Here is a 25,279-nt window from a genome sequence, read left to right on the forward strand (position 1 = left end):
TTTTGCTTCCTCTCGTTTCTTCCGCGTTAGAAGACAGTCTCTCTCCTCGCAGTTCGATAAACTTTTTTTTTCTTTTCTTTTTCCAAAATTGCTTTCCTCTTCGTATCACGAAATAAATAAACTACTAATGTAAGAGACGGTCCTTGCTTTCGAACCTCTTGGCTCGAACGCGTTTCTTTTTATTATTTTCGGCCGGATTTGTTGAATGAGAAGAAACGAGAACGAAAGAGGCAAGGATACGAGAAAGAGAAGGATGTTTCATTTCTTTGCTCAGCTCCTCTTCTTTCTCTTCATTTAATCCTTTCTCCATCTTAATCCTCTCTCCTAATCCTCCCTCCTGCCATCGTCATATTCTCAGCGTGAAAACTCAACAGGAGATCATAAGTCGGTAAGACGGTTTTTTAGAGTTTTCTGAATGATATGGCGTCCGTTTTATCCGCGATCGGTCTTTCAGAGTGAGGAATCACGTGACGCTTTTACCGATCAAGCCAAGTAAAGGTCGGTCGGTGTGGAGGCGTGATCCGGTTTGGTACAAGCGCTTCCGGTAGGTGATGCTGCACTCGCCCCGCTACTCGCTCTGGTAGCAGCCAATGGCGAACGACTAGCCACGTCAGTGGTGCTTTCCGCCCCACCACCACCACCATTGTTGCACGCTCCGCCCGCTTGCGCATTGTTTTGGGAAGACGCCAGCGTATCCCCGTTGCAGTAGTAGTACGTGGAATCTGTTTATTTATAATAAAATAACTATTTATTATCTTCTATTATTTGCAGCGAACGTCCCTTCAAATCGTAGACAATTATTTTTACTAAATTTTTCCTTCAAAACTATCGATATTGTACGATTTTAAGAGACGCTCCCTGCATGCATTTCTATTTCGAATCACAGTACTGCTAGCCGCGTCACCGAAACTCTAACGAGATTATCCAATTCTACATTTTTAGGATATTCGAATTAACGTTAAAAAACAAATTATCAACGTACGAATTAAGATTCCATAACCGATAACAAGTTTTGTAACGTTCGAATATAAAAAATGACAGGAAAAACTCTGATGCAACCCTCTCGTTTGTCTTTAATTCGTATTCGTGAAAAAATCTTTCGCACAGACCTACGAACGTATTAATTGTTGGTATTTCGTTGACCCTATGCTAATCGGTACTCATACTCACTGTTTACTTACTGAGCAACCCGCTTGTCGCTGCTCCATAGCCATATCCACTGTACGGTGCACTCGAATATTGAGAATACGCTGCGCTGTACGCGTAGTCGCCACCACCTGAACAGACACGCCAATTCGAATATTAGTTTAGCTGAAATATTCTATATTCGCAATTAGAACGTTCCGTAAATACTTTTAATCATAAACGACGAGTTGAGTAATTTATCGAACACTTTCAAACAAACGAACGAATTCACGATCTATGCACACATTTACAACAGGTAACAACAGTTAGACAATAGTGTTATATCGCGGATGTGAAAAAAAAGATGTGTGTCGTGTCAAAACAGCCATAAGCGTTTACTATGTATCTAGTTTTGCAAATGTGAAAGCGATTTCGTCGCGAATAAAAGATTTTCTCGAATCGATAGTTAAGGGATGCGATCAACTTTGAAACGGGATTACCATCCGTGGAAAGAAGGTTCGAGAGACGCGTTATCGACTTTTAGTCGGAAGGGTTGAAATTCACGGTAGGTCGGTCGGTCGATTGGTTGGTCGGTCGGTCGGTAAGTCGGAGATCACGTTAACCATGATCGTTGACTTACCCTCCGACGAGACGCGTCGCGGTCACGTGAATCGACCTTCGGAGGGTCTTTTACCCGAAGGTCAACGGTCTCGTTCGCCGCACATTCGTTCGTATACTCACCGGTGGCGTAATGTCCGAAACTTGGAAGCATCGTCGAGTAGGGTGGTATTGCAGAGGCTACCTGAGGTTGAGAAACTGGCGGCTGCAAGACCGTGAGTCCGGGATCCCCTCCCGGGGTGTTGGGGGCCGCGGGGGTGGCGTTCGTCTCATTCTGCAAGGAAATCGGGGGACTCTGCTCGCCCCCGCCGGCCCCAACCCCTACGTACGAGACTGCGACGGTACCGCTCTCTGCTATGGCCATGCACAACACAACACGACATTCGAGTCAAGCACTAGCTAACGATCAGCGCCTTACGTCTAAAGCTTATTTCAACCGATGTGAGTTTATTCTTCGGGAATCGCTTTGGGATTCGATCGTGGACTGGATAATTAGACGTTTAGGTATATTCAAGGATATAGGTATTAAAGTAGTAGTTAGGTATATTCGCGGAAGAACATCGAGGATGACGAAGAAGAGGAGGAGGAGGAGGAGGAGGAGGAGGACGGGATTGTAACGTTGTAGCGATATCGCGCGTACATCGAAATAACTTGAACGTATTGGAAAAACCAAGGTGTCCAGGCTTGAAATGATAATAATATACCTTAGGGCTCGGCGTACTTAGGAGCGTACACGAGCTCAGGCGAGAACCGTAAAAGAACTAAAGAGGTGGCGAACTCACCGGTGGCGTGGTAAGGAGACATGTTAGCCCCGTCCAATGCTTGCATCGTCAGTGGCGCGAGCGGCGTCAATGTACCACCTGCTATATCAAGGGATCCCCATTTTTCCGTTATTCCAATTCACCTATCGTTTACGATCGATCGATCGATCAAAGCGGAACGTTCACATTGATTTATCTTTATCAGATATTATTATTGGAAATCTAGTTCGTCATTTTTCAACTCTCTTCCCAACCGTAATCTTTATCAACGACGACGACGACGAGTCATTTTAAGACTTGGCCAGCTTTCTTAAAGAAAATTCTTCGCAAATCCGTAAAAAGATTCCCCCATTGAATTTCATGAGATGAACCGACCGTTACACGGCTCGCTTCGTCCATTCCGCGGAGGCATCGGCATCGGTAGCAACGCGTTCCGATCGTGTTACTTGCAACACGTTGCTGTTGCGAGCGGAATTAAACAAAAATCTCGCGATATCTTTCCCATGTCAAGGGTTACAACATAGGGAAGCAGATAACTACATACGTATATACGTTCCACCGTTGATCGATCATCGTCTTTAAACAGAACTAAAGAGAAAATGTTGGCTAGAGAATTTGCACGTGATGTTTCGGACAGGGATGATACTTAGAAAATGAGTAAAGGGGATGGAGAAAGAGTAGAGAATAGTCTAATAAGAAAAAGTACTTTTTGTAGAAGCTGGGAGCAAAGAGCGAAAGAATGAGAAAGAGAGAGAGAAAGAAAGAAGGATAGAAATAGAAAAAAGATAAATTCCTCGAAGGCTGAAAATTCCAAAAGAACCACCGAGTGAAGCCTTCCGCCACCTCTTCGGCCGTTGCCGCCGTTCCTCGGCACAGCTCATGCATTATTAAAGCCATGTATTTAACCGATATGGGTATGCAAAGCAAGACGTAAGCCGCAATAATAAGCGTACGGGGAATGAGGGGAGAAGGAAGAGGGGAAGGTGGAATCGTAGTCGGAGCAAGAGGACTGCGATCAACGTATATAGGTGTTGGATATGGTAAAGGAGAAAGAGTACCTAAAGGAGAATTAGAGAGGGGATGAAGTGGGTTCATGGCGTAGAGACGTATTATATACACGTATAAGGGGTTGCGGTGTACACACTATCCAGGATTTCGTGGCTTACGAGGGTTGGTCCAACGAAGCGGGAGAGTGACACGGGGAGAAAGAGAGAGAGAGAGAGAGAAAGAGAAAGAGAGAGATGAAGAGAAACAAAGATATAGAGAAAGAGAGAGCGAGAGAGAGATAGTAGTAGAGAGGGTAGATTTGCTTTCTCTCTCACCTATGGTGCCCCCTATGGGCGGGGTATAGAGATGCGGTGTTTGCGCCTGCGTCATCGTACTGATGGTGCCCAGGGAGTCGTAGAGCTCGGCGGAGGTGGCAATCGCGTTCCCGGGGAATCCAGCGTGTTCGTAGTAGGCACCACCGCCTCCTGCACCTCCGCCACCTCCGCCACCACCTCCTCCTCCAGCCGCGTTCGTCGTACCGTTGGCACCACCGCCACCGCCGCCTCCTCCGCCGCCGCCACCTCCGCCGCCGCCTCCGCCACCTCCGCCACCTCCGCCGCCTCCTCCGAGCTCGTTCAAGAGCTTGTGCTCGTCCTTGATGCTCCATTTACTCGACCACAGCTGCGAACAGAATGGAAAGAAAGAAGTACAAGAAGATCTCTCGAGTATTTCCTTTTCGTTTCAATGCGTCTCTATGTAAGTGTACTGCATGTCGTCGTGGTATGCGAGTATGTTTGTTTTCGAGTATCGAGGGTCAAGATCGTAGCTAGAAACTGATTCCTTTCGTATACTCACGTTAGAATAGAGTTGGTCGCCATTGTAATTACTTCGCTGTCTCTTCAAGTCGTCTTCGGAATGATCACCCAAGTCACGATTGTCGTCTGCAATGAAAACTACGAATGAATTGTAACATTTTGAAATATTCGTATCGCGAGGACAGTTTTTAACGTTGAATCGGAACACATCCAGGGAAATCGTTTTTGCACAAAGAGAGAGAGAGAGGGGGGGGGAGGGAATTGATCTCTACTCGATCATCTCCTCGTATTAGCTGGCTGCATATCAAGACGGGGAGAAATTAAAGCTGGCCCTCGAAACTAAATTGAATCTGTCGCTCTAGCCGCGCGAATGTTCGACCGGCTTGCCATTTCTCGCGAAGAGAGAGACTATGTATGGCATTGATAGATAGAGAAACAATTTCGATTCCATTATACGTCTTTATTATCTTGCGGCCATCCCGCGTCGCTTTAATATAGAAACACGGGACACGTGGGACAACGACAACGACGACGACGACGACGACGACGACGACGACGATGACGAGGACGGGGACGCAATTCCACATACACGAACGACAGGCAATATCATATAGGTGTGTAGGTATTATATTTTGCGCGCTTGATTCTCTTTCTCTCTACGACCATCCCCCTTTTACTCTGTAACCCTGTTGGTTCGTTCGTTCGTTCGTTCGTTCGGAGAACGAAAGCCGCGAAAGGGGATGTGTGCGAAGCTATGGACAGTGTTCCGCAGTGTGTAGCAGACGTAGAGCACCAACGTACGGGGTATCTCGAATAATTAAATGACCATTCGAGGGTAGGAGAGTCGAGGTAGGATGGGCTTGGCGGTGCCTAGCATAGGGCTCGTTAAACCTCCCTGTCAAGTTGTGATTGTCCGGCCAGTCCCGACCATTCGACCGGCAGGATTCGTTCCTGGACCGCTATAAAAGCCCCGTTTCAAACCTACCATCTACCCAACACACATCTACCCAACGCGCGCGCGTTTACTTTTGCTCTTTCTCTCCGTCTCTCTCTCGCTCGCGAATACCACCCCCTGCTCCGTGCCACTTGCTTGAATTTTACGATTCGATCAGCCGAGTTAATCCATCCCCTACAACTTGCAGGTATCTCTCTTTCTCTGCGTCTCTATCTTTGTCGGTGATTCCCTCGGTTATTGCCTCTCGTACACCGCGTTACCGTTCTGGGATTTCCACTTTTCTCTGTCGCCGGAACGAGTAAGAGCTTTGTTTTCATAGCTATGATCTTTCTTTCCTTATCTTTGTCCCTCGTTGGATATACGACGTTAGAGAAACGCGGGCCAAGTTAAACGATATAATCATTCATTTGTAAAATATTCATTCGTAATATGGAGAAATAAAAGTGGACAACTGGCGCCGTGGAACTTTTCGAAAAGTTCAAACGATTAATGCAAATTTTTATAGCGATATAACCTCCCTATCTCTTTCTCTCTTTTTTCAACTGACCGATGTTCCAAAATGACAAGAGTTACGACTCGTTCAATAGCTAGGTCAAAATGCATATCCACTGTCCCCTTTTTTCTTCTTTTTTTTGACGTCAATTCATGAGAACGTAATAAAGAGATTCGAGAGAAAGAGAGAGAGAGAGAGAAAAGAGCAGTAAATCGAATGATTCGATTGATGCTCGCGAGGGCAGCTAGAGAAGAACTCGTGAGCAGAGCAAGCACGTTATTCGAAAGCAATTGAGTCAATGTTAAGCAATACAATACACGAGTAATAATGGACTTTGGGGTGAATCTGGTCCCGTTGCCAGTCCCCTCCAACTTTGTCGTTCGCTACCGATCGTGTGTGTACATCTTTATATACATATATATGCTTGTATGTGTTTGCGTGCCACGTAGGGTGGGACAGGAACGGCCTTTGGAATTCTACGTGGGGCGAAAAGCGCGCAGATGTAACGCGACAACAAACAGCCTCGATAGATTGCAATGCTTCCCTCGAGAGGTTCTTCGTAAATTCGTAATAAGCTGGAGCGACCAAAACCTCGGCGACGGATTTGTCTTCAAATATACTTGTTTCTATCCTTTTAAGATTTGTCAACGACTAAACTTGTATTTATATATGCGGTAGTTATTAATGATAATTCACAAATTTGGTGTCTCCTAAAAATCGATCAATTTTGTAAAGAATCGTTGAAAAATATATAAATAAAAAATCGCCCATTCCCTTCGTAAAGCACGATATTTCATCGCAATTTCGAAAAAAGTTTTTGAATACATTTGTCAAATCTAGGAGATTGGTCGAATTTTATTCACAGAATGCATACAAGATAAATAGATCAACGCAAAATGCATATATTCATTTTTTATAAAAGCATTCGATAAAAAATGTACGTCGAGAGCTTATTTCCTGTGTTTTATTGCTAACGTAACCGAATACTGTTTTTTCCTTCCTCTTTTCTTTTTTTCTTTCTTTTTTTCGATTATTATGCACAGTGAACAGGACGACGCTACGTATTATTTAGAATAGCCGGAGAAATGAATTTGTTGACAATGAAATAGATGTAGTATACGAGACAAAGTGAAAAGTTATTGAATAGAATGATTTCGGAAGGAACGATAAGAGTCCAGCGTTTGCGTGTATGCAGAGACCAATAATATCCCAGGAGAGAAAGAGGGAGACTAACTAATGTGTCGTTGGGTCGAGGATATAGAAGCTGCTGCGGTCTGTGAAGTTTATAATCTAATACGTACACCCTCCGCGGCCGCAAAACATTGAGTGCTTTCGCCGCGGACGCAACCACTTTTGCGACCGCATCCGTCGCTCGCGTAATTCGATTATATCGAATTACTCGTGTATCATCGGCGCCGGTTTCTGCATCGGTACGAATCGATATATATGTGCATACTTATATACATTTGCGTCGTACGTGGCAAACGTCGTTCGTAATCCATTCCTAGAATATGTTCGAGTCGTATATTTTGTCGCGATACTTCTTCCTCGTCGATGTGTGAGCTTTTTTCGTCGAAACTCAATTAGATCGTTCGTAAAATTGCCATTTCGATGCGAAAATGTGTTAAATGAAAAATAATTATGGAAAGAAGCATCAAACGTTAACCCTTTAAAAGCCTCGGATGAAAAGAATTTGAATTAAGTTTACTGATTACTGTGTATATTCTTCTAACGACGAAAAAGTTTCAACTGGTAGATACGAAAAATTGTTCCTTATTAAATGACGTATAACGAATTGTTTATAAATTCGATGCGTACTTTTTGCTTCCGTTCTTTCTCTCTCTCTCTCTTTTTGTTTCCGCGAACGCGCATCGTCGTAGGTCACGTGTGTACGGCACGTGTCAGGAATATTTCGGGCCGCGTTATTCACGCAATGACAGCAGAATGAATCGCAGCACGTGCTGCGCGACGTTTGACCGATAACCTTGCCGTGTGTGTGGCTAATCTTACTCGAGCCGCGACAACCTCTCCTCTCGCGGTAACCCCGATCGCTCGTAAATAAGTACTCTCTCTCTCTCTTTTCTCCTCTCTATTCCCTTCTCGAAAACAGTTTTATTCGTTCGCTCGAAGTACAGGCAGCACCTTGCCACTAGGTTCGCCTTCATTCGAGAGATTTTATCGCGTCGAAAGAATAAAATAAACTATTACGGAGAATCTCTCTCGATTATTATCTCGATAAGTGTGTGTTCCTAAAGATTATATTTAGAATATTTATTTTTTTTTAATTGGAACCGTTAATCGGAGAAACCATAAATATGATAATTTTGAATAATAAATTGAACTAGTTGTATACAAATTCGAGATTAATTATCATTTATTATTCATAATTACCGCGTATTATACTTCGTACCGATATTAAATGATCGAAGAAACATTTTGTACAGATTCGAAATCCAGGATAAAGTATCGTTATAGGAATTCCGTATAAAGCAGAAGGGTGACTCACCGTCATCGGCTCGCTTTCTCTTGATGCTGTTGCCGTTTGGATCCTGATGGTGTGCGGGGATTCCGAGGATGCCACTGATGCTGTAGGCATTGGGAGCGGTGGCCGCAGGATGACCCGTCGGCGTTGCAGGTGCATGGGCTATCACCGACACGGAACCACCTGATCCTGGCTGACCTTGCTGCTGACCTTGCTGCTGCTGCGCCTGCTGTTGCTGATGCGCGTGCTTCGCCTTCTCCGCCGCCTTGTTTCTCACGATTCTGCGAACAATAGGTCGTCGCCGGTAGGTACACTCGGTTCGGTTCGACTCTTAACCCGATAACTCAATACTTTACGCTCGTGCACCATCGGGAGAACTTTGCAGCACGAACCGTACTATAATGCAATAGTAAATAATACATAGGCTCCTTCCAAAGAGAAATCTTCACAATTTCAAATAACATTACACGCGCCCGAGTAAATAGCCTTAACGCAAATGCGAGTTCTTCCCGATATAATTCCCAATTAAAGGATAATTATTTAAAACGTAAAAACGATAAGTATCGATCTATCGTCAGTTGAGGTGACTTTGCTGAACCATCGTGTAATCGTAAACGAGAAGGAAAGAGTTCTCGAGGAACCTTACGGATCCGTTGGTTAGGCTTCTTCTTCTTCTTCTTCTTCTTCTTGTTCTTGGAGCATGCAACCCGCGCTTATTATCCGTGATATATCGTGCGTGCGTTTTGAATGGTCAGCCGGTTGGACGTCGGTATCAATTACCTCGGTGAATATTCGCGGCAGCGCCGTTAATCTCACCGCGTGCTGCTTGCTCCTCGCAACACCGGTTTCGGTTCGCGGAAGAAGTTCATACGAGGCGCCAACGACCGACGGCTACGCCCTTTCGCCCTTCTATACACTTATATAACTCTTTCCGCACACGGAAACCAACGGAGTTTTATTATTTTTTCCTTCTTTTTAAATATCTATCCGCTTATTTGTTCGAGATATACCTAATTATATTCGGAGATACACCTTTATAGAATATTCATATTTTATTACGCGAGATTACGATCTTTCTCTAATTAATTTATTATTTTTTTATCGTTTAAATAGCTTGTTATTTATGTTTTCGGTATATGTATATTAATTATTACTCGATCGTAACACGCGAAAGAATGATAATTACGAAAGCGGATTATCTTGAAAATAGGAGCAAACGAACTAGGAAAAGCGAATCGATTTTGTTCGGAGGAAAATCAGCGATAAAAAAATTCAATGCGTCCTGAGAGACATCGATACGTTGAATGGTTTCGCATTACCAACTCCATTTTCTCTTTTCGTCTGATTTTGCGTTGGCTTTAGTCAACGGTGGTGGGTCAACGAATTCGCAGTTCGGGATGGACCAGTTCGTAATGGATCGACATTAAGTCCTTCGTTTCTGTCGTGAATGTGTTTGTGGGCTAGGTAATCGTGAGGGTGCGAGTAACGGCGATCAATCAGAGGACACCTGTTGCCCGAACTCCCTCGTTCGTTCGCCACCTTCGCCAATTCGCAACAATTAGCAACGATCCTTATCAAGGTTAGGCTCTAGGGTGATTAGAAGGTATCAAACGGTGTTATGCAAGAACGACCCGACTTATCGCCATACGTCATCGACATCAGTTGTATCAACGTTAACGTTTACGTAATCTTCCGACGATTATCATTGATTAACGATACAACTTTTACATACGAATTTCATATCAAATACATATGTAATATTGTTTTTTTGCACAGTTTCTAAGTGGAAGTTAGTTAATTTCCAGTAGTCTTCCGTGGTGAAATCGCGGCGCGTGTCTTTCGCGAAACTTAAGGAAACGTAACTACGAGCGTAGACACATACATAAGTACATAACTAAGTAAAAACGCGAGGCGATATACGTGGAACGAGTTAGCCGCACGCGGGCTATAACGAGCATAATCGGCAATTTAATTAAGTGCAACGACTCGTCGGGGCGTTCATGTAACAGTTTGAGATTTTATCTGTGCCGCGGTGCAAGCGAGACTACGAAGAAGGAAGGAATAAACAACACAAGCGCGTTTTCTTTAAACTAAGGAGCTTCGAGCAAAAGCACAGTCATCATTGGCCCCGTCATCACAGCCATCATCATCATCATCATCGTTGCTCCTACCATCCAGAAACGTGCTCGCGTTAATTGGCGCTGCGTGCCATGCCGATCTAAAGATTGCTCTCTTCTTTTATTTCTTTTTTCCAACTCGAGGATATCGATCGACGTGAAAAGTCGGATTCGCGGATACAAGGAAGGATCAAAGGGTTCTTTTATGGTTGCTCCTTGTCGAGAAAATCGAGGAGAGAATGGTGGAGAACATAAAAAAGAGAAAGAGAAAGAGAAAGAGAGAAAGGGTGGATGGAAACGAAGAGGAAATGTTAGGATTTGCTTCTCTCTCTATCCTTCTCTTTTTCCAGCCCTCTTGCACTTCATCTAATCATTGAGTGTCTCTGTTCCGTACGGACCACCCTCTCGTGGTTTTATCTACGCCCCTGTTGCGGTCTATGGCCCGTAACGTTGCACCTTGCCTCAGGATTCCGAGTCGAATTCCGTGCACTTTAATGCTTTCTTCTTCTCTCTCTCTCTCTCTCTCTCTCTCTTTCTCTTTCTCTTTCGTTCTTTGGGAAAGAGAGAAAATTCGGAGTCACGAGAGGGAACGAGCCACGACTTTAATCGAGTTCAATTTTATTCGGCGACAAGTGACGCGTTCCGGATCTCGTGGCAAACGGACGAATAAACGTCTTTTAACTATCTTATTTTGTTTTTTTTCTTTCCAATTGTAAGCAAAGAATACCGAATCGAATGTAAGATTCGAAGATTAATTTTGCTCGTAAAATCAGATTCTCGCGTGTGCTGCACCCGGAAAATTTACGAAAACAGGCAGGCAGGAAGGCAGGCGTTTGAAAGGATCGAAGAGGATTCAAAGGAAAGTCGTAGGTGACGCCTATTCGGTGCCGTAGACGAGGACGAGTAGAATTATGAGGGTGAAGCGTGTCGGGGGTGGCACGTGGTGGGAAGAAGCCATTCTTCCCCTGGCGCCAAACGATCGTTCCCAAACGGCCACTCCGAGTAAACTCTTCGACTTTCCTCGAAGCGTTTCGATCCACCCCTATGATCTTCTTACCTATCCTTCTTATCCTTATCCTTTGTTCTTGATAGTTTTTCAATGGGTTATTCAAAATCAAAAAGAAATAATAATATAACGAGATAGAATGTTCGAATGAAAAATAGTCGAGGATAGCTTATAGTGGTACTTGGTCGGTTATTATTTCAACTATACGACGACGAGAGACGCGATTTACCATCGAGAGTATCCATTTCTAGAAGCCATTTTCGACGTCGCCGTTTTTAAACGACTCCGAAAGCTGATTTAAATCACCGGCCGGTCGTACTATACTACGCTCGTATCCGCTCGTATCCGCTCGTATTCCAACGTAACGTCGATATCGTCGCGTTACTTTATCGGGACTGAGGCCAAGTCGATCCATCGAACGATAACTTTCGAAGATAGAGAGAAAGAGAGAGATGGAAATACAACATAAAGATCATACTCTCGGATCCTCGCATACATTTTACTCTTTACGTTATTAGTTCGTAGTTTATCTCGTGAAATTGTTTTTTTCTTCTTTTTTTTTTTTTATCATATTTCTTTATAGTTGCCTAGTGTGTTTTTTTTTTTTTTTTTTTATTAAGATATAAAATAGCATATTATTTTATTCGCCGAGTTTTTCATTTTTTAATCACGCCATAACTCTTCTCTTCTCTCTTTTTCTCTCTATATCCATAAACTCTTAGATTCTTATTCCGGTCTGTCTTGACGAATATAACGAGGAAAAGGCATAGGTACGAAGTATAGTTCGTTGGGTCGTTCTTTCGACGAACAAACGCGTGAAGCTTACGAGTTAGAAACCATTGGAGTAAGCTACTACGATGGCGGCCCAACGACGACGACGGCGACGACGACGACGACGACGACGAAGAAGAAGAAGAAGAAGAAGAAGAAGAAGAAGAAGAAGAAGAGGAGGATACGGCCGTGGTATGACTCTGGAACCACAAACTTTAATGTTGGCATTACTTTTATGCGCGACTTTATGCCAAGTATCCCATCAAATATATGACCCGCGCTTCTGCGCTCCTCTCCTCGTGCGCCTCTTCGCAGAGGGAGGAACGAAAAGGCGAGCAGCACACCTCTCTCTCTATATATACGTATATATGTACTATATAGTACATATACACCTATATACATAGGTAAAGTTACCTATGTTCGTCCTTATTCGCCACCCTCTTCTTCCACTGCTACCCTCTCTCTTTCTCATTCACCCCTCCCTCCGAACTAAATTATTGCGAATAAAACTTTATACTCAAATTACCTCTACGCGAACTTTATCGCATTTCTCAACGCGATGCTTTCTCCAAGGGAAAGAAGAAGAGAGAGAGAGAGAGAGGGAGAGAAAATGGAAGGAGAAATAGGAGGTTTCAGTCGGTGTTAGAAGAGGATTTAAATTTTCTCTCCAACGGAGAGCGTCGGAGCTTAATTTCTTCGGATTTAATCGCCATTTATACGGTCCGCTTTCGAAAGGAGTGTCCTTCGAGCGTAACGGGAACGCGCCTTTCTTAACATTTATAAAATACAGAAACGATACGAGATAGAATATTGTTATAGCACCTATGTTTTTCCACGAATCGTTATCTACTCAAGTATTATTTATATAGGTCGATATATTCTTCAAATTAAACTAATTATAATTAATATCTCATCTCTTTTCCACCAATCCGGTCACCCTCCCTCCCTTCCTCTAACTTTTTCGCAAATCAACCGACGACGACGACGACAGGTCTCTCTCAGGTGAAGAGATTTATTCGCGAGATTAATATCGGCGGCTTTTAAAGTTATTACAGGCCATTATATGCTCCCCATGGAGAATCGCGTGGAGGATTTCAATGGGGATTTTCGGAGGATTTAGCAGCAGCATCCAGGCAGATGCTACGAACTATGGACTAACGCGAGAATATAACTCTAGAACGGAACTCCTCTCTCGTTAACTCCAGAGTCAAGAGAATGAGAAAGAGAGAGAGAGAGAGAAAGAGATGAATAGTGGGTGTAGAGAGAGAGAGAGAGAGCGAGAAGGAGAAGAAGAAGAAGAGAGTAGCGAGAACTGTTCCGTCGCGCCATAGACACAATACGGGACTCGCTCCATGGCTATTGTACGCCCTTCAGAGGAGCACAATGCCTGGAAAAGGTGTATCCTGATATTCCGCCACTTCGTTCTCTCTCTCTCTCTCACTCTTTCTCTCTTTGTAGCGTACCAAGTTACTCACTCTCCGAGTCCTTCGCTCTCTTCGCGTTGATTCTTGAACAAAAGTTATACCCTTTCCTTCCATCCATCTTATTGTCTTTCTTTATCTAATTTGAAAATTATAGTTTGTTTAGTTATTTTTGGTATTATTACGAAATTATTCGTTATTTAAAAGATGAGTATCTTGGATAAATGAACATTTGTATCTATTTGTATTCCAAGGCAGACGATGGAGGGAACGCGTATCGTAGAAATTTCGGACACGAGTTACGGTCAATTCCCAAACTCGTAGCTTCGCAGTGTCGGTGTCTTCTTAATCTTTCGAGGGTTGGAAGAGTGCCATCGGAAGGATCCGCTAGGCGAGCACGAGGAAAGAGGAAAAGAACGAAAGCTATCGAAAAGAAAAGAAAGAGACACATTGAGTTTGCGCAGGAGTTCACGTAGATGCACGCGAGAGAACGTGCTTGCGGATCAGGTATAGGTATAGGTATAGCTTTAGGTATAGGTATATACACCTATATTCCTATATATATATAGATATAGCTATAGGTTAGATTAAAGCAGAGTATCGTAGCACCACACCATTTCTGCGCCACCCCAAATGCCGCATCCTAGTCATTTTGATGAAGTGTACCCCTCTGCTTGGGACGAGTATATTATTATACACGTACTACATATATAATATATATATATATATATGTTCGCACACGTATATACATTTATATATAGAGAGACACGTAGGATGCATTGTCGAACAGCAGCTGCCGTTTACCGGGTATTATATACTAGTAACTATATATATATACACAACTATATTAACGTAGGTAACGCGTAGAAATACGCGAAAGGCTTCTCTCTCTCTCTCTCTTTCTCTCTTCGTAGAGTCGTTTGCGTGTATATTCCCGTGTGTTTGTTTGCTCGATTCTTCGCCGACAAAAGGTGTGCATCCAACAATACTACCGGCCGAGTCAACAGTCACGACGATACCCTCCTAAGCACAATGTAACACACGATTTATAATGTATCGCCTTTACTGACACCTCGCACGTAAGTACACACGCGCGCGTGCGTTCATGTACATGGTATCTATATACGGTGAGAAGTCAAGAGGAGGATACCTTCCGTGTACGCGAACTATTATGAAGTCGACCGTGCACGAATGTCGAACCTTGTGATTTATTCGATGGAGAAATGGTCCAATGTATATATACTATATATATATATATATAAGATATATATATAATACTGCTGTCAAGGCAGTCAATTTTTTCCTCAATTCGTCTCTCTTTCCATCGGATAAAACCTCTCCTCTCTCAATAACGATTTATTAAAAGATTCCGCTTGAAAATATGTACGTCTTTGAAATGTTGGCCGAGCTTCCACTTCCACCAGCATTGTCGCAGCATGCATCGCAAAGTTGCGGAAGGCTCGTCGCCATTTTGCTTTGGCCAGTCGATTACCGAGAGAACGTATTGTATTCGACCGATCGATAATATTCGATTACGTATCTACACGATCGTTTCATTGACGATATCCTATTAATCTACGAGTACTTGGCGGTTCGTTAACCGTCGGTCATTGCGTTAATCACCGGACCATTAAACGTACGATTCCACGATTCATCGCCCGGTGAATAGCGGTTTCGCTATCATTTTTTGTCTCTCTCTCTCTCTCTCTCTTTCTTTCTCTCAAATACTACATTGGTTCTTTTATAACGGTGCTTTACTTCTTTGCTTCTTCTTTCGACTTCGTTGTCGACCACACTATAGTAGATCATTGTTCGATACTTTTTCAAGTTTCGAAACTTGCGATTTGATCAAAATACAAATAATGTTTAACATCTATAACCGCAGGTACAGCTATTCTTGACTGTTGAAGAGGAAAATAAGGCGGCATCTTTTTGACTCATTCTAGCGGCGAAGTACTTTTACCCCGTAGAAACTTCTCCGATTGCTACACGGGATATTCCGGGTTCTCGGGTATAGGGAAGGACGGGGGAAGCATTATGGGCCGCAGGTAGCGTACGATAGTGGAAGAGGGAGAGAGAGAGAGAGAGAGAGAGAGTAGAAGCGACCATCCGGTTTCATTGCGGTTCCGTCTGTCCTCTGACGTTTCCAAGGCAACCTGGATTTCGTGTCCCGGGCGACATCCTCATCTCCTCTTCTCTTCGTCATTGTTATCCTTCGTCCTCGTCCTTCGTCGAAATGTCGTCGAGCAGAAAGCCGAAAGTCTCTTTCTCTCATACCTGGTCTCGTACCAGCACACTCGTCGTTGCCTCTTGTTCAGGGAGAGAAACAAGAGGATGAGAGGAGGAACAGAGGGTAGTAGAGATAGCAGAGGGCCCGTAATTGTAACTTCATTTGAGGCTAATTTTAGGCGGGAGGGTATGATGAAACGCGGTAATAATTGCGTTATCCAGACAAAGGACGGTTATGGATACGCGCTGCTACCGCCACAGCCACAACCTCGAAGCATCATCCTCCGCCCACCCTTGAGGGTGCCGTCGAATAAGGTAGAAGCCTCTCTCTCTACTCTACCCGTTTCATCCCTCCCTCGGCAAATATGGCCGCTTTAACGAGGCACACCACCGCGATACACCATATTGTTCTCCTTCGATCTCCCTTATACGCTTTTTTATACTCTTTTATGCTTTTTTAACTATCTTCTTTTCTTTCCCGAATCGTTATCGAAACAAATCATCTACCCTTACAACGATCTATCTTTTATTTCAATTTTTTTTTCTGCGATTAATATTACGATCCGAGTTATATAGTATATCGATAAAGATAAATGACAGAGAAACCGTGTTAGTTAGCCAATCCGAAGCCGAAAGTAGAAAGACGACCAGGAGATCCGCGAACAGTCGGTCATATGAAAAATGGATTTTTTATACGAGCAGACGTATTATCTTAGTCTCTTCGACGACAGAAGAGGAAGGAACCGAGTCCCGTCTTGGACTCCCAACCCCTGCGAAGCAAGGAAACGGATGACGAATGCCGATTTGACGGTGGCTCGTCCCAGGGAAGAAGGGGAGAGTTCCCGAACCCGATGGAATGGTAAATAAGGCTACGTTCTAGGTAGGCAACGTTATTTATGAGGACGTAATTTAATAAGCGAAAGATGAGCAGGGAGATAGAGCAGAGAGAGAGAGAGAGAAAGGGAAAGATATAGAAAGAAAGAAAAAGAGAAGAAAGAAGCGGCATCCGGAAAGCCGAAAGTGGCATGAAAGTAGCAGTCGTTGTTGTATCCCATTGGTCGTATCCCCATGTAAAAGTAGTAAGCTCGTATATACTAGCTAGCAGCCATATGGCTCAACGCGAGAACACACATACGCATTACCTTTCTCTTTCTTTCTTTCTTTCTTTCTTTATTTCTCTTATTCGAAACTAAGTCTGTGAATTCCGAGGGTGAGAAATGATATGGAAGTAATGTTGCCCCCGTTTGCTTGCGCCTGGCCTCCGCGGGAGATTGACCGGTACGATAGCATCCAAGGAAAAAGTACTAACTGGTTCCCTCCTCCTACCCCTAAAGAGAGCTCGATGACAGATTGATACGATTCGAGTTCTGGATTTCCTACGACAGATTTTCAACCAACTGTTGTCGAACTCTACCGATCATTACGTCGAATTATACTTACGAGATAGATAATATAATACTTGATCGATGAGTTGGACGATATTTTCTTCGCGATTTCCTTCCTTCTCGATGTAGCCCAGTAGATTTAAATTAATCTTTCGGTCAGTTGCGTCAATTTTCTCCAAAATATAAGACAGACACCCGCGTATCTACGATTATTATTTCCGCGTTACTTCTTCTTTCTTAGTAAGTTCAAATAGATCGAACCTTAAGAGTTGAGGCTTTGTTCGAAAGATAAAATAAGATGGCGATAACTATTATTTCGGAGAGCTGTTATGGCTTGCTCGTCTTTAGGATAAGATTTATCTCGTCGGAAGATCGTCGGATCCGTGGCAGGAGTTAGGACGAAGGATGTTCCGGTGGAACAACAGGAAGTTAAGGGAGGCTTTCTCCCTTTCTAGGATATCGACTTCGTTGAAACCACAGAAGAGAGACGGAGACGGAGAGAAAGAAAAAGAAAGAGAGAGAGAGAGATGGAAAGAGAGAGAGAGAGAGAGAGGGTGAAAACGCGAGCCACGCTAAAGCAGAACGTCGTCGGGGGCTGTGCTCGAGGAAACGAGAAGAAGGAGGCTGTGAACCCGGCGTAAAGCCCTCGGGCAAACCTCGCTCCTTATCGATCTGCCCCTGAGACGAAGAGAAGAGTAAGAGAGAGAATAAGAGGGTTACAGAGTAGTAGCAGCGGCAACCTAGAGTGGTGAGTCTTTCCCTCTCTCTCTCTCTCTCTCTCTCTTTTCGGTGGTGGTTTGGATAGATATAGGTATATATAGATGTATATATATATAGGTATAGGTATAAGATAGACCTCAGCAGAGAGCCACCTACTCGAGCGTGACTCCGCAGCCAAAGTCGAGCCTATCAATATTTCCTCCCAAAATCCTTCCTCCGTACCTCTTTCATTCCTTCTTCGTCTTCCTTCTTCTTTATTCTCCTTTTCGATTCTTTCGAGTTCTTCTCTTTTTTTTTCTCCCACAAAGAGGTCGGGTAAAGTACTCTAAAGTTCTACAAAGATCTTTTCGTTCGTCATTTTTAAACACGCATATTGCCTTTTCCAAAAATAACAAGATATTTTTCATCGTACAGCGGCTCAACGATGTAATTAAAATAGAAATACGCATAATTTGATAAAAAGATATAAATATTTGAGAGTAATAAAAGATATAGATGATAATATCTACGGATCGCTAATCGGTAATATTATTTTCGAAGGACGAGTGCTGACTATGAGATAATAAGGAAATAAAGCGAACAAGAAAAATCACTCGGTTCATTCGTATAAAAGAAGAAGGTTAAGGAACAGGGGATGGAGGAGGAGGAGGAGGAGAAAGAGGAAAAGAAGTAGACGACGATGAAGAAGAAGCTCGGAACTGTTAGCGTACAATCTTCTTCTCATTTTTCGCCTTGTTTTTATCCTATCCTCAAATCTGTCTCATACTCGCGATATATAACCGTTATTTTTCGCGAAAACCACTCCATTATATCTTTCTTTCTCTCTTCTTTTCTTCGTGCACGTTTTTTCCTCGGGCAAAGACGTTCTTCGCGTCACCCCAACTCTTTCCTCTACTCATCTTCCTCTTTGGTAACTAGCTAGCAAGCTTTTCGTGGACCGTCTCGTTCGAAAGTGGCCCGACGACAAAACAGGACAATACTTTATATTAACTCCATCATTATTTCTTCGTCCGGAAAAGTAGTTTGGAAAAAGCGAGTCGTGCTTTCCTAATGGGTTGAAATCACAGGGAGGGAGGGAGGGAGGGAGGGGCTTTTCGATCATATCTATGTCCCCTTGTTTCTTCGAAAACTCTTCTTCTTTTCTCTCTCTCTTTGAATATAATAGTTCATCCATCAAATGAAATTTCAACGTGGTCAAAAAATCTCTTGGTGGCAACTAAGAACGACTAATCGAACTTTTACAACAACTCGCTATGGTTTATTTCGGAAGGAAATACGTTTACCTAGTCACAGTTGAGAAAGTTTTCGGACACGTCTAGCGTACGTAAGAGAGTGTAGAAGAAGAAAAGATAAGACTGGCTCACGTAGAGGGTGTACCAGAAAGGTAGTAGCTAGGTAAGTAACCGCGGGTTAAGTTTTTCCAGGCGATCTGCTATCCGGATTCAGATCAATACCTGCCATCTGGACCTTGGCTCGAGGAGGGCCACGAGGAGGGCCACGAGGAGGGCCGCGAGGAGGATCGACGATCTAAGAGAGAGAAAGACAGGGCTACCGAAGCGAGACATGGTGCGCGTGCGAGTGTGTGTGAAAGAGAAAGAGAGAGAGAGAGGTGGAGGAGTCACTCGAGCAACAAGCCACCGGCGCACCCTCGACTACTGGATCCTTCGAAGACGCATCGAATGCTCGGCCAAAAAGCCATTTCTGTAGCTACATACGCCTAGCTTTCACGCTGTTCTGAATACGTGCTTATCCTTTCCCTCTCTCTCTCTCTCTCTTTTTCTGTTTCTCTTACTCAGGAGCGAATGAAAATAACCGTAAGCAAGCCGAAAGAAGCGCACGAGCAAGTCTGGCGCATAGCATGACCGTCGAAAGTGTCCGCGAATCGACGAAACTTTATCGTCCGTTACATCCCTCTCAACGTCGCGTCGTAATATTATTTAGATCTTGATGGCCCTTACAGTCTCACGCTTTTCTTATCTTTATATTTCGTTCAAACGATCTCGCGTGCTCGGCACAATATATTCTACGATTTATCGTACAATGTTTTATTCGCGTTTTACATTTTACTTTTCCAAAGTATTTTTCTTTTTCCCCGTTATTTCCCTATACTTAGAAAAATTATGTTAAAATTTAGATAGAATATTCGATGGATAAAAGTAAAAGAGGAAGCAAGAATGTTAGATTAGTGGTTTAGATGCTCGTCAACGCGTTAAACTCATTTGCGTACGTTTCCATTAGCAAGTCCAGGGAAATCGGATTAGTTGATCTCGCTTGTAGGAAATTCGATCCGCATTACGCTCGATTAGATTATCAGTTATCCACTTGTAGGGCTAGTAGGAATAGGGACTCTAACAACACGCTAAAGTACACGAGAGATGAGGCGGATGAGACAGGAGATAAGGTCTTAAGTAGCGACTGATTAAATCTCGGGACATATGCGAGTCGATCAATGGCTCTCTCTCTGCCTTTTCTCCCTTTATCTCTCTCTCCTCCATTCCAAACGAAAAGAAAGAGAAGGAGAAAGAGAAAGAGGGAAAGGGAAGAGCAACAACAGCAACAGCAGCAGCAGCAGCCGAGTTGTTCAGTTTGTGCGGTGCTGATACGCTGTAATGCCGTCTCATGGGAGTTAGTTCCCCTGTTTTTCTCTTTGTAGGACGGCCCTTCGAAGTCGTAGGTAGTAGTACTACTAGTGTTCCACTCCGAGCCGCTGACCCGAGCCACGACGCGACGTAAAAACACTCGAATTAATCGGCTCGTTCCCGAAGGAACCTGCGAAAGGTCAATAGGATCGGGGGTGTCGAATTGGTCTGTGTTGTACACTTATCTCGATGCACACTTGTTCGAAATGAAGTGGCCGAGGGTGTTGTTGGTAGCACAAAAGTGCTAGGACTAATCGCTCCCATCGGTGATTCGAGCGGAGCATATGTCGAGCGATTTCGATGATCGAATTCCCCGCCCCTTTTTATTTTTTCTAAAAAAGGTCTCCGGAGAACTCTGTCTTTTGTTTCTATGACGGGGGGGTTCAGGTGTAGTCGAGGTTATCGTTATTCGGAGATTTCGAAGAGACCGATAAGATATGTAATACACGTTTACTTACCGATTGATCGAGGAGACGGAGGGTACGTTGTCCTGCGAGCAAATCCCTTCGGCTAACAACCTGTCTCGTATCTCCCAAGCAAACATCGTTGGATTGTCCCTCTTGTAATTAGCGATAGCATCGACCACTGGTGGCGTTGCTACCTTAGGTTTCGAACCACCTATCACGCCAGCCTTGAAGCTACCGGTTTCGTAATACCTGTGTTGAAACCAAGTTAAAATCACTTTAGTTCGTACATGCGTTACTTTCTCTACGTAAATTATTTTCAATTCGCTTCGAGATAATGCAACATTGAAAAAAATATGAAAAAAATGTATAAGAAAGGAAAAACAATGTCGATGGTTCAGTTTTTGTAAGAGAAAAGGGTAAGAGAGAAAAGATTGCGCATTTTTCCGGAGAGGCAGTCAGCCAACGTTGGAATAACGAATAGTCGTCCAACGGTGCGTCAACGGCCGGCTGTTTTAAAACAAACGGCTTCTGCCCCCTGCTGGCCTACCCCCGTCTCTCTCCCTCTCTGGCAGCCACCCGCGGCTATAGGAACTCACGGGCTCGCCAGCGGCGATGGACGATCGCGATTGGACCGCCGTGAACGCGCCCTTTGTGCCTAATTAGTTAAATAATATCTTCGCTCGTGCTTAAATTCAATTACGGCAGAAAGCCCGCAATAATGGTCCGCTTGTGGGCCGCCTTGATGGATGTGGGTCCGAGAACCTCGCTCGGCTTCTCTCCTACTCGTTCTCGATATATATCCTCCCTTTTCTAGCCGTTTATTTTGCGAACGTACCTACCATTCCTACACGACACTTTAACAATTTTCATTATTCTAACAGTAAGAAAATAATTCTGGCGTTATCGATCACATCGAATTCAAAATTGTTCGAGTTTTCGTGAAAGATTATTTCGAGCCAACTATAAACGATATCGTAGATTTTCGGTTTGTTCCGTGGGATCGTTAATGCGTTCTTACGGTTATGGCAAAGCCTAATATGATTTCGACGAAGGAACGCGGTCGGCACTTGACGCGGAACGCGCTAACGGCGAATGGAGCCGTCCCCTAGCGAGCTTCTAACGCCGTTCTTACTTTCGGGGGGGGAAGGGAGACCCGGGGGCAGACACGGGGAAACCAGAAATTGATCTACCACGCTAAAATTCGATTATCGACACTTCAACTTGTCGTCTCTTGCTTCTCGCTTTATCTCTCGATATGTCTCTTGAGAACCGAGAACTGAGAACTTCCCCGAATCCTCTAACTCGAACGCTTCGCGTGAAATCAACTGCGAACGATTCGAATGCCAAAAAGATTATTATTCTACGAAAAACAAATTTATCTATATTTTTACATTTGTCGATTAAACGAAGCTTTTTTTATACTCTCCGAGATTGTTAGCTGCGCGATACGAGAAAATATTTATCTCGTAATATTTTTATTAATCGATGTAATACCGACCCCCCATCGTATTGCAAATACTGATCGCGAATTTTTAATGATCCAATATTTATTGTAATAGTCGCGATAAAAGAAGAGGAACAAAAAAAAGAACAAGAGCGAGAATTATTGAGAATAACGTTGGATTTTGAACCTGCTGTTATAAAAGCGTTGTGGCACCCTTAAATAGTAGAGGTCACGGGTGGAACCCTTCGAAATTATTAGATACGATTATATCTGGCGTAAAACCCCATTCCAAGCACACATGGCAATACTCAACCGTTGACATTTCACTCTCCCTCTCTCTCTCTCTCTCTCTATCTTTCTTGATCTATGCCGTTCGCTTTGTAACAACTCTCTTTTTCTCTTTTTGTTCTGCTTCGGGCTCCCTCGCGTGAAATGGTCATTAGATCGTACGATTTTTCAAATCGACCGAGTGCTCTCGCTTAATTTCGATTTAAATGCGTTCGAAACAGGTTCACGTATGATTCACTAGACTTTCATTCTCCGGGCGATATAAACGTAGTTTTTCCTTCTTCTAAATCATTGTCGTAGATAGATCACGATCATTTCGATCGTAAATCATAATTATGATCAATGGCAATAAATATCAGTTTCAAAATAATATTTATGACGAAAATTTAGAACATTTTTTTCTTCTTCCTTTTTATAGTTACGAATGATTTCATTTGCGACGAGAGAAATCCTTGAACATTTACCGAAGGATTAATTTCCAAGTATTGCATAGAAATTCTGTTGACTTCGACCGCGTACAAAGATAAACCGATTTACTCTTTGCTTTACCACGAAGAGGAAGAAGAAGAAGAAGAAGTAGAAGCAGGGGAAGATCTCTTTGTGTCTGGACCAAATAATTTTGGGTCTCTTTTTGTTGCCTAAAAAGCGGTAGATGCTTATCCTTCTGTAAAGGTCTAGTGCACAAGCTTTTCAACACTAGGCGCGGCTCTTTTTACGAGCTTCTCTCATTTCGATCGGAGAATTCGGCTATTGAACGAGTCCCGTATGTCGGAGCGTAGCTTTTCGGTGGCGTTTTCGTGGCGTTTCGGTGGCAATTCGGTGCCCGGTGCAGACGATTCCTCGAAGACGAAAGAGAACGCGCGCGTTCTTACGAGGTTGTATCACCGACGCGTGACTGCGTAAAACGGCAACAACCTCTTGCGTTTTAACGCTGTTTCCTTCTCCCGAAAAGCCTTTCGGCATGGCGCGAACGTTCTCCAGCCGTAAAATTGTACAACTCGCATCCGTTTTTGTTATTTATCGTCTCTTGCCACTTCTTCCTTCTTCATCTCCTTCTTCTATTTTTAGAACATAACTCGTCGACGAAATTGCGAACGAAAGTTTTTATTTTTTCTTCTTCTTCTTCTTCTTTTTTTTTCGCGGAACATAGTTCTCACAATGTTTTTAGCTTCGACTCTCTTTCTCCAAGACGAATAAGTATAAAATTGCGAGAGTGAGACGATTCGAATTGGAGCGGAAAAAGGTACGCGATCACCTGTGTGGTGCGTGCTTTTACGAGCAATCGATTAATTCGTCGACCATTGGCTATTTCCGTTGGTTTGTAAATAAATCATTTAGGAAATCGTAATTTCATCGACGAGATCCATACACACGAGCACATGGGATAATCATTTGTTTTTTTTTGTCCTAGTCGCGATCAATTTCGACCACGTTCAAATTGCAATTCGCGCGATTCGTCGAGAAGCTATCGATCCAATAAGAAGAGAAAATTGCGTTCGCTCTCCATCTTTCTTTGTCGTATTGAAAGTAAGTACTTATCGATGGTACTACATACGTGCAACATGCAATAGCCGTTCGTTCTATTCATTGCCGCCCTTTCTAGTATCGCGTTCGTATTCGATAAATGGATATTGGATAACAGTCGATTAAGTTTATAACTGTTAACTTTTACGGGCCTGAGCGTTAGACCGTCCTTTCTGTCCGACCTATAGGAAACACATACGCGCATACCTACCTACATACCTACATTCATAAGCACACACGGATATGGAGAAAAAAGTGTCTCGTGTTCTCGCGGATCGCGATTGAATTTCAGTAATAAATACCACAAGTATAATTTCTATGACATGACATCGAATACATTCGTTATGTCCACTAGACGTTGACCTTTTTTTATTACATATTTTTCTTTTCTCTATTTTTTTTTTTTCCTTTTAACAAAACACTCTCCGATACTTTATTATTTATTTAAAAACATATAGATATATTCCTATATATTCGAACGCAACGAACTTTAGTTATTTTCTCTCGGTTTATCAATGCAGAGAAAAGAATCGAAGAGAAATGGATATATACGGGGGGGGGGGGTTTATTCTCTATGAAGGGTAAAATATTCTCTTTCCCTCTTTTACTCCAGTAGCAACAAATAATATAATCCGTCTATTATATTGAATCCATGAAAGAACTCGCTCGCATACATGACAATGATATTCTAAAGACGAGAAGGACGACGGCGGAAGAATGACATTCGGCCCATCAAAACGGCACGAGGCCACCCGTTATAGCCGAGCGGGGTAGAGGGTGGAAAAAACACGGAAACCGCATATCGTCGGCTCCCTTGGCACCCCCGCGTCTCCCCGCCAACACACAGAGAGAGAAAGAGAAGAAGGGTGTTTCCTTCCGGTCCTGTCGCTACTTCCCGAGCCTTATTTCTTACTCAAACTTCTAACGGCGTCTTTAATTAAATCACTCGGATCCGAAAATAGAGAATACTTTGTTCATAGTCTTTTTTTGTTTGTTTTAGCCGAGAGACGATTCTAATCGCGATCCTATGTTTCCAATATTTTGTTTTTTATGCGATATAACGAAGAGAAATAAATTGAAAAGGTAGTCCAT

The 25,279-nt window shown here is 43.3% G+C and overlaps 1 protein-coding gene across 1 annotated transcript in view; it reads right to left on the bottom strand.

Moving 5' to 3' along the window:
- The window catches only part of LOC122521100 (nuclear hormone receptor FTZ-F1), a 93,049-nt gene continuing 67,770 nt past the window's right edge, over window positions 1-25,279 (bottom strand). The window contains exons 4-11 of the mRNA XM_043641541.1: window positions 20,983-21,180; window positions 8,261-8,517; window positions 4,347-4,432; window positions 3,827-4,172; window positions 2,526-2,606; window positions 1,867-2,097; window positions 1,182-1,277; window positions 1-722 (exon numbers count right to left, since the gene is read on the bottom strand). Of these exons, the coding sequence (XP_043497476.1) occupies window positions 484-722; window positions 1,182-1,277; window positions 1,867-2,097; window positions 2,526-2,606; window positions 3,827-4,172; window positions 4,347-4,432; window positions 8,261-8,517; window positions 20,983-21,180 (1,534 nt within the window). The 3' untranslated portion in view covers window positions 1-483. The remainder of the gene's footprint in view (window positions 723-1,181; window positions 1,278-1,866; window positions 2,098-2,525; window positions 2,607-3,826; window positions 4,173-4,346; window positions 4,433-8,260; window positions 8,518-20,982; window positions 21,181-25,279) is intronic.

Source organism: Polistes fuscatus, unplaced genomic scaffold (genome assembly GCF_010416935.1).
Source record: "Polistes fuscatus isolate 324 unplaced genomic scaffold, CU_Pfus_HIC Scaffold4, whole genome shotgun sequence".
Taxonomy (NCBI): domain Eukaryota; kingdom Metazoa; phylum Arthropoda; class Insecta; order Hymenoptera; family Vespidae; genus Polistes; species Polistes fuscatus.